The sequence below is a fragment of the Echiichthys vipera genome (genome assembly GCF_963691815.1).
Source record: "Echiichthys vipera genome assembly, chromosome: 18".
Taxonomy (NCBI): domain Eukaryota; kingdom Metazoa; phylum Chordata; class Actinopteri; order Perciformes; family Trachinidae; genus Echiichthys; species Echiichthys vipera.
In genome coordinates this window covers 12,915,952-12,929,636 of record NC_139843.1, presented here as the reverse complement: position 1 = coordinate 12,929,636, position 13,685 = coordinate 12,915,952, and the positions used below count along the sequence as shown (strand labels likewise).

General features: G+C 40.8%; 1 protein-coding gene across 1 annotated transcript in view; it reads right to left on the bottom strand.

Annotated features, from left to right (window-relative positions):
• Nucleotides 1-12,866, bottom strand: part of ngfrb (nerve growth factor receptor b) — a 29,596-nt gene extending 16,730 nt beyond the window's left edge. The window contains exons 1-3 of the mRNA XM_083933290.1: nt 12,568-12,866; nt 7,876-8,017; nt 1,083-1,439 (exon numbers count right to left, since the gene is read on the bottom strand). Of these exons, the coding sequence (XP_083789416.1) occupies nt 1,083-1,439; nt 7,876-8,017; nt 12,568-12,621 (553 nt within the window). The 5' untranslated portion in view covers nt 12,622-12,866. The remainder of the gene's footprint in view (nt 1-1,082; nt 1,440-7,875; nt 8,018-12,567) is intronic.
• Between the last annotated feature and the right edge of the window lie 819 nt (nt 12,867-13,685).

Here is a 13,685-nt window from a genome sequence, read left to right as displayed (position 1 = left end):
TTTTCTCAGATATGACCTCCTTCTAAACCCCTTAACCCAGAAAGAGTGTAGTCTTTGTTTCTGTAGATGGGATGAGTCCATGTAGATAATGAGACGAGCTTTGACATGGAATTTAGGTCGATGGGTCAACAATGTCTATAGTGTCACTCTGAAATGATCTGATTATGTGGCTGACAATGTGGATGTCCAGTCCATCATATTGTCCGTACAGTGCTGGACAGCGAATATGTGCTCACATAGAGTCTTCTCAGGCCATCTTGACCCCGGCTGATGCACTCTATCACTCAATTTGAGGGGCCTTGCACAAAAGTTCATGATAAACTTGCCCAGAGTTTTGATAGGGTCATCCCACAGCCGCTAGCTTCATAGCGGATAAATAAATAATAAATCATATATTTCTGAACAAGGGGATTAAGTTTCTTGTTAGATGAATAAATCAGTTGTTATTTTACTTCAATTTTACAATCTCATGAATGCCTCATTCATCTCTCTGCATGAAGTTTAGTGTTGTAAGTTTAAAACATCTTTTAACTTAATGGCCTATTTTTAAAGTGCCAGTTCAAAAAAACACGAAGGTACTGAAAAGCAGGGTAGCTGTTTTACCCGTTTCCAGTTTTTGTGCTAAGCTAAACAAAGCTAACTACCTGCTCTAGCTCACATATTTGAGCGTTATCAATCTTCTCATTTTGCTCTTGGCACGACAGCAAAGAAGCACATTTGCCAATATGTCAAACTTTTGCTTTAAAGGAGCAGTGTGGCATTTAGCGGGGAGGTTTCAGAAGGCTTGTGTCTTCACTCAAAAAGTGCAATTGTTAACCATCTTATTTCTAAATTGGGGGGGGGGGGGGGGGGGGGGTGTTTCGGAACTTGGATTCAGCTTTACAAAGTGACACTACTATGGGAATTCAGCAGTAGGTATAACCACCAACTTTAAAAAGAAAAATAATAGGAGTATTAGATGAAAAATGTGCAGTATAATCATGACTATGTAGATGTTAGTTTTGGAGTATATCAGGGCAATAATTTGGTACACTGAAGTAATGGACACTTCAATAGGAGCATCTGTGAGCTAAATGTCCTACCTTGACAAACTGTATCAGTGAGAGAGGTACAGGGCTGTAACACTTCCCCGTCATCACAGGTGGTGCAGGGGATGCAGGGCTCCCGAGAGCTTTCCTGGTCCGAGTAGGTGTCAATGGTGCACTCCTCACAAACCGTGTCATGGTCAAACTCACAGCTGAACAGCATGCCCTGGCCTTCAGGACATTTGGTGCAAGGCTCACACCGCTGAGATAGTTCATTCATATAAAAGCTGTAGTTGCACACACAGGTGGCGTCATTGGAGTCTGTGCAGGGCGCCTTCATGCGGAGTAGATCTGTGCATACTGTGCAGGGCTGACATCTCTCTGTGTGACTGAAGTCTTCTGAGAAGGTTTCACCTGAAAGGAGAAGGAACAAAACAGCTGTTTAACTTTTTATGTGCCAGAAGCCTGACTTCTGTTTCTTCAGCCATCCTTTTAAAAGCATTTGCAGAATGTGCATAATCTTATTCCGCCTCCACGCTGTTTATATCGTTTGGCCAAACACTTCTCTATTGAAGTAGAAGCTCCACACTTCCAGTCAGATTCCAAGACTGATTGCATCCTTTGCAAAGTCATCTTGAAAATACTGTAATGTACCTCTCTATTAGGTTTTCCTTTTATTATTACATATTTTAAAGGCTTATGTCTTTACTTAAGGAGTATAATTGTTTACCATGTTATTTCTCAATTTGGGAAAGGTTTGTTTCTGAACTTGGATTTAGCTTTACAAAGTCAAACTGTCCCAAGATTTCAGCTTTAGGGTCATCTCCCCTGGTGGATATTTAACTATTTAAGAGGTCACAAGAAAATGTGCTTAACAAAATAAAATATGTATAAGCAGCAACCTAAAAAAAACTAGGAGGATTAGATGATAAATGTGCATGCACATATGTTTCACAAATGCTTTATATACCTGACAGATATGTCTGCAGAGGACGCAATCAATATTGCATGTTTTATGGAATTGTATTTCAGCTGGATAGAGAACTGGGAAACACACTAAATTATGCAACAGAACTATATGTAACGTGTGTGTGTGTGTGTGTGTGTGTGTGTGTGTGTGTGTGTGTGTGTGTGTGTGTGTCATACAGTATGTCTAAACCGTTGACAAGCATATTCTGTACAACACACTTTTTATTTATTTGGATGTGAATTAGAGTTGAAACGGTTACTGTAGTAGATTAATCGTTTAGTTGATGTTAACGCCAAATATTTTCTGGTTCCAACTTCTCCGTTTCAGGATTTTCTGCTTAATGTTTTTAGTGTTGGTCGGACAAAACAAGAAATCTGATGCCATCGTTTTAAGTGATAAGAAATTGTTATTGAAGATTGTGATTAGGAATGTTTCACTAATTTCTTCATTTTTATAGACCAAACTTTTAAGTCATTAATCAAGACAGCAATCAGCAGATTAATTAACAATGACAGTAATTGTTAGTTGCAACACTAATGTTAATTTCACTATACTGACAAAGATATGCTTTAAATCAAAACATTATTGCTGCCAGAGCTGCGACGGATGATAAATTTGTTTCCAACCATTATCGCCCTAATTCTCTGATGCAAGCTTCTTAAATGTGAATATTTTCTGTTTTCTTTCCTCCCCTGTGACCTTAAACTGAATATCTTTGAGTTGTGGACAAACAAGATATTTGAGGATGTCCCCTTGGACTTAAACACTGATCCACATTTTTCCCCATTTTTTGACATTTCATGGACCAAACAACTAATCGACAGATTAACCGATGATGATCGTTAGTTGCAGCCCCAATTGCTTACCAGTTTGCACCTTATCAGTGCTTTTATAACTGTGCACTCCAGCTAACTCAACTCAACTAACTTTTCAACTTTTTATCTATAAATTGTCAGAAAATTATTTTAAAAATATCCATCCATTTTTTTGCAGGCTGAAGTGACGTCTTCAAAATGCTTGTTTTGTCCAACCAACAGTTCAGAATTTAAACATATTCAATATATTATCATTGAGGACACAGAAAATTAGAAAATAATCACATTTTAGAAGCTGGTACCAGATCATTTTGGAGACAAAAAAAAGTAATCTCAAACTGAACTGTGTGTGGTAGGAGACAGCGGTGGGTTGTGTTTCATAGCATATCAAGTTTTCAGTCTGCATCACTGGCCCAGCAACTACGGAGAACACTTTGATGATGCAGAGATTAAATTAGATGAGGACAGATAGACACTGAGAGAGAGAGAGAGAGAGAGAGAACAAGAAAGTAGAGAATGTCATTGGAGATGAATCTGAAATTGGTGGTGTCTAGTGTTGGTCCTTTACATTTTTGTTTAATTATGTCCTCAAGGAAACAAACTATCATCCAGTCACTAGTCTAGTCATACACTATTACCTCCCCCGCACCCCATTATCTCCTGCATCTCCCTCCCTCTCTTACAACAGACATACACACTCAGACTACACTCACCTCCCTCCCCACCAGTGCTCTCAGAGCCATTATCATAATGCCATGCATCAATAATGCAAGTCAATACATTAATAACGCTAGCCTGCAGCACAGAGGGGGGCTTGTGATGGAGGCGGAGGGAGGAGGGGGCTACAGACGGTCTTTTCCTGGCTCAGCATATCGTATCATTGTTCTAACATTCGACCTTTTGTTTTCAACACCCATATAAGGTGTCTTGAGTTTATCCACGCTACTGCACAGTATGAGGTGTGTGTGTGTGTGTGTGTGTGTGTGTGTGTGTGTGTGTGTGTGTGTGTGTGTGTGTGTGTGTGTGTGTGTGTGTGTGTGTGTGTGTGTGTGTGTGTGTGTGTGTGTGTGTGTGTGTGTGTGTGTGTGTGTGTGTGTGTGGGACCCATTAGCTGCTGGCTGAGAAGTTGCCTCCATTCCAGCTGTACTTGCTCTATTTCATCTACCATCTGTTCATTCATCCAAACTCCTCCGTGCGTTTCTGCCGGCCTTCCTTTTTAGCACATTAGCCCGGCCCCTGTTAAATATCTGTACTAAATGAAACCAGCCCTGAACGCTGTCTGGAAACCACCGTCTGCCTATTATAAATGGATGCTTGTGCACATTAGATGCTATCATCTGTAGGACATATTCCTGAAACAACAATGTGCAAAGACATATGGTAGGTGACAGTTTTTAGGAGTAAGGAAATTAGCAGTAACGATTATCAGATATAACATAAGAAAGATGCTAAAACAACATTGTCATTACAAGTTAATAACTTTTAGCAGATTGTATCAGCTGTAGCTACCTAGTGATCTCATAGTAATGCTAAAACTTTGTCAGTTGTCTCCACCTGACTTTTTAATGTTTCCAGATAATTTGTATTTAACATTCACACAACCATTACATACATGATATTATGCTAAAAGAGTGAGGAAAGCTGCATGTTCGGGGCAAATAGTTATCTTATATTTGTACCTGCTTAGCTTACATACTCAGACAAGCAAGACAGAGGTTTGTGCTTTAAGCTTGTATCTACAAACTTCAAATATTCTATATTTTAATGTGACCAGATTTACTGACCCACAGGGACATTTCAGGGGAACAGTCCACATTTTTGGTGGCCTGTCCCAAAAATGAATTTTAGCCTAACAAGAAGGCTTCCCAGAAGATGTTGTTGGCGATTTGTTTGGTAAATGGTTGGTAACACTATCTTGGATGTTGGTAGTAGTACAGAGTATTTACGTTAGCCGACAATCTGCAATAGTACCAGTACCACATACCATACAGTGTGGTAATATCAGTGAATGTGCTAGTTGTGAAGGGGGCTTTTAAATTTAACGTAGCCTATCTGGCAGTGAGGTCTGACGAAACACCCTTTCAAAATACGATTTCCAGGTCCAAACGCTCCGTTGAAACCAAACAGATAAAACGGCCGAACATGTGAACAATTACGATCACCTCTTTCATCAGTTATACACCTTTTTCATCCATAAGAAAGAGATAAAATGACAATTACGTTGTTTAGAACTCAGATCTGTTCAAACAACGGGGAACAAGGCACTGCAAATCATACTTTGAATGCCGTTACGTCACAACTTAACAGCCGGATAACTCCACACATAATAAGGTAGGCTATGAAATTCCCTTGGCAATAACTCTGGAATAGGTTACTACTGTAGGTAGTAAACTTGTTTGCAGCTAACTTTAGAACAACCCCCCCTGTTTTTAGGTAAGTCCCTTACATTTTTTCTATTGAATTTTGTTTTTGTAAAGGGACAAATCAGAATAACCCAGGGTCGAATACATGGATTAGCCTATCAAAAACTTAACTTAACTCTATCAGCCTACATTACTGATCTAATCTATTTATTTGATGTGTTCTTAAAATATCATTGTGATGTTATCTGATGGAGAGCTAGCCGCTTTGCATTCCTGTATGGAGAGCTATCCGCTTTGCATTCCTGTTTTTCCATGAGTAACTGCTTGTCTGGCCTCATGGCAGTTTTGAGATCCCGTCGCTGTCTGTGTTCATGTCTGAGCAGAACAAGCACTGTGGGAGTAACAGTTATCACCCTGAAAGCCTTCGTGTTGTGCAAGAGAAAGCAGCAACCACAGAGACACAGTTAACCTCACTGATTCAAATTATGTTGAGCCTTGAATATAGTTTTTATACGAACAGAACCTAATATAATGTATGCTAAACAGTCATAGGCTTTTTTTTATGCAAGGCAACAATACATTGTAAATATGTTACTCTTGAGCTCACTTAAATTAGCATGAGAAATTCCAAAGAAGCCACAAAAATGCAAATAAATCATTTTTTCCACGTCTACATTCTTTGTGACTTCTCTCATGACCTTAAGTCTGAATCATGTTCTGACTGTGGGGCTCCCTGGCTCAGGGTTTACCATCCTTCACTGACCCAGGGAGGTTTAAAACCCACTTCCTAGACTGGACGCAGGATAGTCACAACATTTATAAAAGGAAGAACTCTGGGAACAATGTAAGAACTGGCTGTGAACCAATCCTGGGCTCTGCAGGCTCAAGATGACCTTTGACCTGCCTCACTCGAGCAGAAATGTACCGCTTAAAGAAGATCCTTAAATATCCTTTTGAGCTCTACACTGCTTAGCTTTCCATATAATCACTGTGACATAACTATCTTCCACTGCAACAACATTTGGAGATGCTCCCGCTCTTGTAACCTCTCAATATCCCTGTCCTCATAAAGTCTTACAGTCCAGTACAGCTTCTCTCCCATACATGGTAAGGGCCACGAAGAGGGCAGTAATGCTGGAACACAGTTAGGCCTGGCATCTAGTTTACTTCCTGACATGCAGCTGAATGAGTTAAGGATTTACATTAAGACTACAATATGCTATTATTTGATCCAAACTGATGTTTAGGTCTATTCATTTACGGTAATCAACGGTAGTCTATTTTTTAGCCACTGCCAGAAATGTCAGTCTGTATTCCTTTGCTGTACTTTCTTTAGTGTTAGTGCTGACTTTAAAAAAAACAAACTATATTTGTATTGTTCTCGGGTTAATTATTATGTTTTTGAACCAACCTGGCAACACTGCTACTTACTAGAAGGCTACTAGACCAGGCTCGCTGGCTTCTGGTCAGTGTTAGATGTCATCATGTAAGATCAAAATGTTGAAATCACCCACGTACAGCAAGACGGTTTTCATGACTTTTGGCATTGATATCTCCACGTTGGCTGAATGGATTTTTACCGTTCGAACTGCATTTTTTCAACAACCATTTCATTCATATTTGTTTACCATATAAAGTGAAGATAGCCCTTACCAATCTCTCACAATGAGGACCCAGGAAACATTGGGATGACCCTCCCAGGGGGCAGTTTGTTCCACAGCTCCCAGACTGGGGAACAGACTGCCGCCTGACATCCGCACCACTATTGACCTCAGCCTTTTTAAATCAAAGCTGAAGACACACTTTTTTAGATTGGCATTTAACTCTGGCTAGGGTAGTTCTGTGAACTTATTTCTGCCAGTTTTCATACTTTGTGCTCTTTAGAGGGCCTTTAACACCCTGCAGCAATAGTAGCACCTTTCCTGTGTTTTAATAATTATTTTATGGTTTTGATTTAAAGCACTTTTGGTACTGTCTGGCTATTGCAAAGGGCTATACAAATAGGATTTGATTTGATAAATTGATTTGATTTGACCCCCATTGCAGATGTTCAATCAATTGCTAGTCTCACTTTAGACTAGTCTTTTTTATCTTCCTGAACTCCCCTGAGCTCCTTCATTTAACATTTAACTCTTTCCAAGAGTGGGATCAATAAAGTTCCAAATACAACCAACACAACTACAAATAGACAAAAGAAAATGCAGTTTAGTTAAAGCAGTTTAACTGTTCATCTTATACTAAAACATGATTATTTTGGCAAAAACTGCACAAACCACTATCATCATGATATTAAGTCAAGATTTATTTACTCTTTTATCAGCAAGCAACATCCTAATCCTAATTCAAACCTTGCAGAAACATTGCTGTAATTTACAGTGCTAAAAAAACTGCTGTTTGAACCATGCTACTTCTCCAGGGTCAGTAAGAACAGTCAAGGATTTTTATGAGCAGGACATAACTTACAGAATGAATTTCACAGTGGCAGCAATGTTATGTTTTCTGTGTCAGATGAAACCCTAAAACACAACCGAACCAGAACTGAATACATGACGTGTGTGTGTGTATGTGTATGTGTGTGTGTGTGTGTGTGTGTGTGTGTGTGTGTGTGTGTGTGTGTGTGTGTGTGTGTGTGTGTGTGTGTGTGTGTGTGTGTGTGTGTGTGTGTGTGTGTGTGTGTGAAATCTGTTCTTTGTGTTACTCACTGTCAAGACAGGGGGCGCAGACAGTCTGTGTGACTCCACATGGTTTGACGACGCCCTCACCGGGCTGGCACTGCTCACAGCATTCTCCGCTGGTTGTATACTGGCCCGACGCACACTCCTCCTTATTGGCCAGAGCCCCAACCTGCAAATCACCAGAAAGATCATTCAAAGTGGGACAAGCAAAGTAACCTTTACATTCAGCAGCATCTACATCAGCCAAAGAGTGTTTTTTCCTTCTATTTTGATATTTTCCAGAGACCGGAAAGTGGTAACGTCCCATATTTCACAAGAGAAAGCAATAGAAATAAAGGCTTTGTCTTTTATTATCTGGGGTCTGCTGAGATTTATTTTGGAACGACTAAACCAGCAGTTCCCAGCGTAGGCGTCAGGACCGTGCAACAGGCTGCAAGATAAATCTAAGGGGGTGTGAGATGATTAATGGGATGGAACGAAGAAAATGCAGATTTAAGATACAAACAATTGTTCTAGGTTAAACCTCTGTTTTCTCAGTTCTTTTGAAATACTTGATAGCTTTTCCTCAACGATCTTCTGAAAGTATTCAAATCAAACAATCGAGGGAAAATTATTCTTTGGTTGAACTGCTTACAACTCATAGGCACAACGGACCTGTAGTGTAAGGGCACAAAAATACACGGACACAAAGTTAAATGTTTGGAAACCACTGGGTTATCCACAATTCTTACAGACCCTAAACGGATGTAAGACTCACTGTAAAAATACAACAACCCTGGTGTGCTCTGATTGGTCAGCATTTCTGGGTCTTCTGCATCAGTGCTCTTGGTGTCTCTGCTCCATCATTGCAGAAAGGAAATGACTGTAACTGCACTTTCTACCTATATATAGTATAATTGTGACATCACAACCGTACAGTAGTCCTGACAGCTTGTTTGAATTTCTGAAAATGGGCTGTGTGCGTTTCTCTGTGTTTTGATACTTTCACAGTATTTATGCAACACCTCGATCTGCTTTATCCTGAAAAAAGACATGAAAATCTCACTTTACAATATTGGACTTTTAAGCGTAACCTTGCTGCATCAACTATGTGCGTTTAAAAGTATTAGCCACACCTAAAGCCATGGATACAGTAACAAAAGTAGACATAATCACACAGTGAGGTCAGGCAACGCTGAATTATGTCTCCTTTGCATTCTACAAACAGTACTGGGTTGAGTGCTTTATCTTATCGTTGACAGGTGAAAGATGTTTGTACGTGCCTCTACATTTGCAAATACATGAGAGTGCGTACGCCCTTGCACACTCACGCCTTGGCCTGGATGTTTCCAGAAGTCTGTGTTTATGTGACCCTTTGTATTATATCATACTAAATCTTTCCTTACTAACACCAGGTCTTCTTTATCTTCCGCACACCTTGATCTCCAAAGCAAACCTTGATAAAAACAGTGATTGCCCTCCTAAACCAAGCCAGAAGAGAGGTATCTCATTCATTTTCTCCAGAAACATCATTGTTATTCATGAGGTTAGGATGACTTCTGTTGGGCAATGTGTCTCTAACTGGTTGACAGGCAACCCCAGATCAGAGGGCAAAACAAAGCCGCATCTTAAACTTGTTTTTAATCCCATATTTCCTAAAAAGTAACCGGTGTGGGTAAATTACAGAGTCCTCACGCAAGTTTGTTTTTTTTGCTCTTTATGGATTTGAATACTGTTCCAAGACCATATTTGCCTGCTGAATTTCAAGTAAGGTTGAGCCATACACTTATTACCACAGTTTAAGGGTGTGTTTGTGTGCATACATGTGTGTATATTGAGGGGCTGCATTACTGTGAAAGAGGTACACTTGACATAAATCGTCAGGGTTCAGGTGTGCGTGGAATGCTACTGACAAGAGAGAGTAGCTCCAAAAAACATCAAGCGTCCCCTCAGGCACTTCTGAGTCAGCTGGCTGATAATGTGTGTGTCTGTGTGAACACGCATGTCTCCCTTTGCCCTTGATGATGTCACAGCCTGTTCACCTGCAAGTCTCTGTATTCATGTTCAAGAATGTATCTCTGGCTTTGTGGGAAAACATTTACTTGAAATGTTTCACGAGGTATGCCTGGTATAATATGTAAACATTTCCTGAAACTTTACTCTTTTTACAACAGAAAGACGTATGGGAAACATTGATCTTGCCCTACAAAGACTGCCACTCTTGTCTTATTGATTTTTATGTTCCCAATGTCCCATATTGTAAAAAAAATAGATTTCCATGTTGGTTTTTATTATTAAGCAGGTTGAGGTGTTATATAAATACTGTGAAAGTATCAAAACATTCAATCGACAGAGAAATGTACACAGTCCGTATTCAGAAACTGTGTCGTCAAGATTTCTGTACGGTTGTGATGTCACAACTATACTATATGTATAGGTAGAAAGTGAAGCTACAGTGCCATTAAAGTCACTCCACTGCTGCAATGCTGGTGAAGAGACACCAAGAGTGCAGATACGTAAGACCTGAAAACTCTGACCAATCAGAGCAGACTGGGCTTTTTCAGGAGGGGGGCTTGAAGAGACAGACGCTAAGATTGTCAAAAAACAGGTATATTCAGACAGACAGAGTGAGAAAAATAATGAAAGTGTGTTTGTAAGTATGAACCCTAAAATGAGCAAAATATGGGACCTTTAAATGAATGAATCCTCCAATGTTGTGTAAGAGCTTGAGTCTTACCAAACATACAGAAGCCCACTGAATATGCATGGGAATGGTTTTCATAAATGTATATTTTTTCATAACGAATAGAATTTTTCATATAGTTATATTTTAAGCTCTGGATCTTATTTATCTTATTGATCATGTTTTTATTGTAAAGCATTCTGTAACTTTGTGTTTGAAAGGTGCTATAACTTTGTTGGTTTTAATTATAAACATTTTATGTATCTGTCTTAAAAACGCCAAAGATCTTACTCTCTTTATTTCACCTGAGCACAATCTCTACCTCAAACGCACACACACCTTACGCAACAAGCATTCATGCAGCAATGATTCCAATCTGTCATCACACACGCTTCCCCTGGACTGCCCCCTTATATATTGTACACACCCATCGGCACGCATACGTTAGTGCAACGGCATAAACAGCCTCACATGTGAACAAACCTGCTTTAAAATGACTGACTGGCAATTTTGAAATGACTCCAAGTTCCAGAGTTACTCTTTTTCTTTGACCTTTTTCTAGCCCCGGGTGTGGGTGCAACACCAAAGTGTTTCAAAGACTGAAAATGTAGATTAAAGTGCATCACTAATGACTACTAAGTTGTGCATACAGTTGAATTAGAGGGTAATGTGATTTGAGCAAATAGCTGGTTGAATTAAAGAAAAGGATGCACTTAGCAAGTTGCAGCTTGACTTCAACTTTTCCTGTAATTGGTTTTTAGATGGATGTTTGAGGGTTCAACTTTTGTCAGCCGATCCCCCTGAAGCTAAATCAAAGAGCAAGTTGATCACACACTCACATCAACACGCACACACACACACACACACACACACACACACACACACACACACACACACACACACAAGCATGCGCAGGAGCATCTGGACACATAACTTCAGAGCAACCCAATCATACTAATGCTGTAGTCAATTTTCAGTTGCAGGCACTTAACCTCTGGACCTCAGCTGTCAGCGCTTGTTAAGCCATTAGAGTTCCACTATACCAGCCTTCCAATGAGCTGGACCTTATTTCAATCCAAGCATGGATCCTCAACTGAACACCAACTGCAATGACATTACAGCTAATGCTTTCCCAAACAACACTGAATCATCATCTCTTTATAAAGTGAAAGGGAAAAGACAGACAGCGAAGAAGAGAGGGATGTGATTGTGAGGTGAAAGGAGGAGAGGAAGAGTGACGGGGGGGGATGGTACAAGCCGTATCAATATTGCATGCGCTGAGCCAGCAGAGGATGCATACCCATCAGTGGAAGCAGCTGTCATGTATCAGGGATGCAGCCTGTTCTTTAACCAGGACCTTGACAAGCTGTGCAGCCCTGACTGACCATGCCCCGTCAGATAGGAGCCTCGAAAATATATTTCCCTCCTCTGCCTGCATGGCCTCAAGCGAAATAGAGATAAATCAGGGAGATTATAAGAAGAAATGACTTCCCCAGAGTTTTCATGCATCCTCTCAAAAGTTCTGTTGATGATTTCTGCTAATGGAGACAGAAAAAAATAGGCCTATAGTAGATTCTCCTCATCAGTTAACACATGGTTAATTGGGGAGCCCCTCCACAGTCAGAGGCCACTGTGACATTGTTATTGTCCTGCCGTCTGTAGGGCCACATGTAACTGAGAAGGGTGGAACTACAGACCCAGCAACTGGAGCGATAGAGTATCAACCTGAATGTCTGCTGCCTACATCCGCTCTGCTTTACATTGTCAGCCCCGGACTGAAGACAGGACAGGTGCGAGGACACAGGACTCCTCTAGTTTCCAGACATAAAAGATCTGCTAAAGACATTTTTACACGTAGGGATCAAACATCTTGAAATGTATACTGTCATAAAGGGAGTTAAATCTCACTTCCAACCTCGAATCGGAGGAGGAAAATCTCTAGAAGAGTTTCTCAAAAGCTCCCACCGCTTAAAGTCGAACCCCCTTATTGGACTGTGCAGGTGTTATTCAAGTTATGGGGAACATTTAACACACGTTGTAAAAGGGGCTATACTCACCAACCCAAGAAGCACTGCTATGAAGGCGGAATTCATTCTGTATCGCCTTTGCATCCTCACAGAAGGGTAAATTGAATCGGATGCTATGCGCAGCGAGATGTCTCAGTCACTTCCAAGTAAAATCAACGCTGCTGTCATCGTTGCGCTTCTTTTGAGTTCACTTCTAGGAAAAAAAAACAAACAACTCTCCAGGTAACTGTTCGCTGACAGGTGCGTGAAATCACTCAATCCAGAAGCTGTAGCTGCACACAGGATTAAACTCGCTGAGAGTGACCCAAAGGATGTTCGGCTCTGGTGCGCTTTTCTCCTACTAGGCTCATGTGGCAGACGCGCTCAGCTCAACGGCATCAGGGAAGGAGCCATCTCCCTCTCCACGCCCACTGCACACACACACACACACACACACACACACACACACACACACACACACACACACACACACACAAACGGACCTGCTCTCTCTTTAAATGCTTCAATCATGCCCCGGGATGTTCTTGCTGAGTCGGACAAATTTACCGCCTTAAATTTTTATCACCTGACAAATTAAGTCGTGCGTAAATCGTCCCATTTAGAATGTGGGTCACAAAGCTGCAATGTGCCAACGGAATTTAAGTCTCATTGCAAACAAGACAGTGGATTAAATGCCGTCTTCCCCTCAACTTTCACTCCCTTGAACAACTTCTACAACTGAAGGAGATCCAGCAGATTGCTGCCTTTGTCTCCCTGAAGCTTGAGCTGACCTTGTTCTCCTGCCTAACAGTGCCTGAAGCAGCCACATCACCACATCCACACTTCCCTCTCTGTGTGAATGCACCTTTAACACAGAAACCTGAGAGCCACACAGGTATGCATCCACTGATATTTGCAGAATGTGCAACTTAAATCAGAGTATGATGTTGGTACACCCGAATCCCTCCCACCAATCCACAGTAGATGAGAAAAAAACATAACATTTTTTTCAGAATTTTTCACTAAACAGAATCACACCATGGCTCCATCAGAAACACTGCTGCCTTTATGTATAAGAAAGAGGTAATGTGTTGGCTGGCTGACACTTGAGGCCAAATGTTGGCCTGATATAAACTGGGGAGCACTCCTCGTTCTACTTCAGTTCAGAT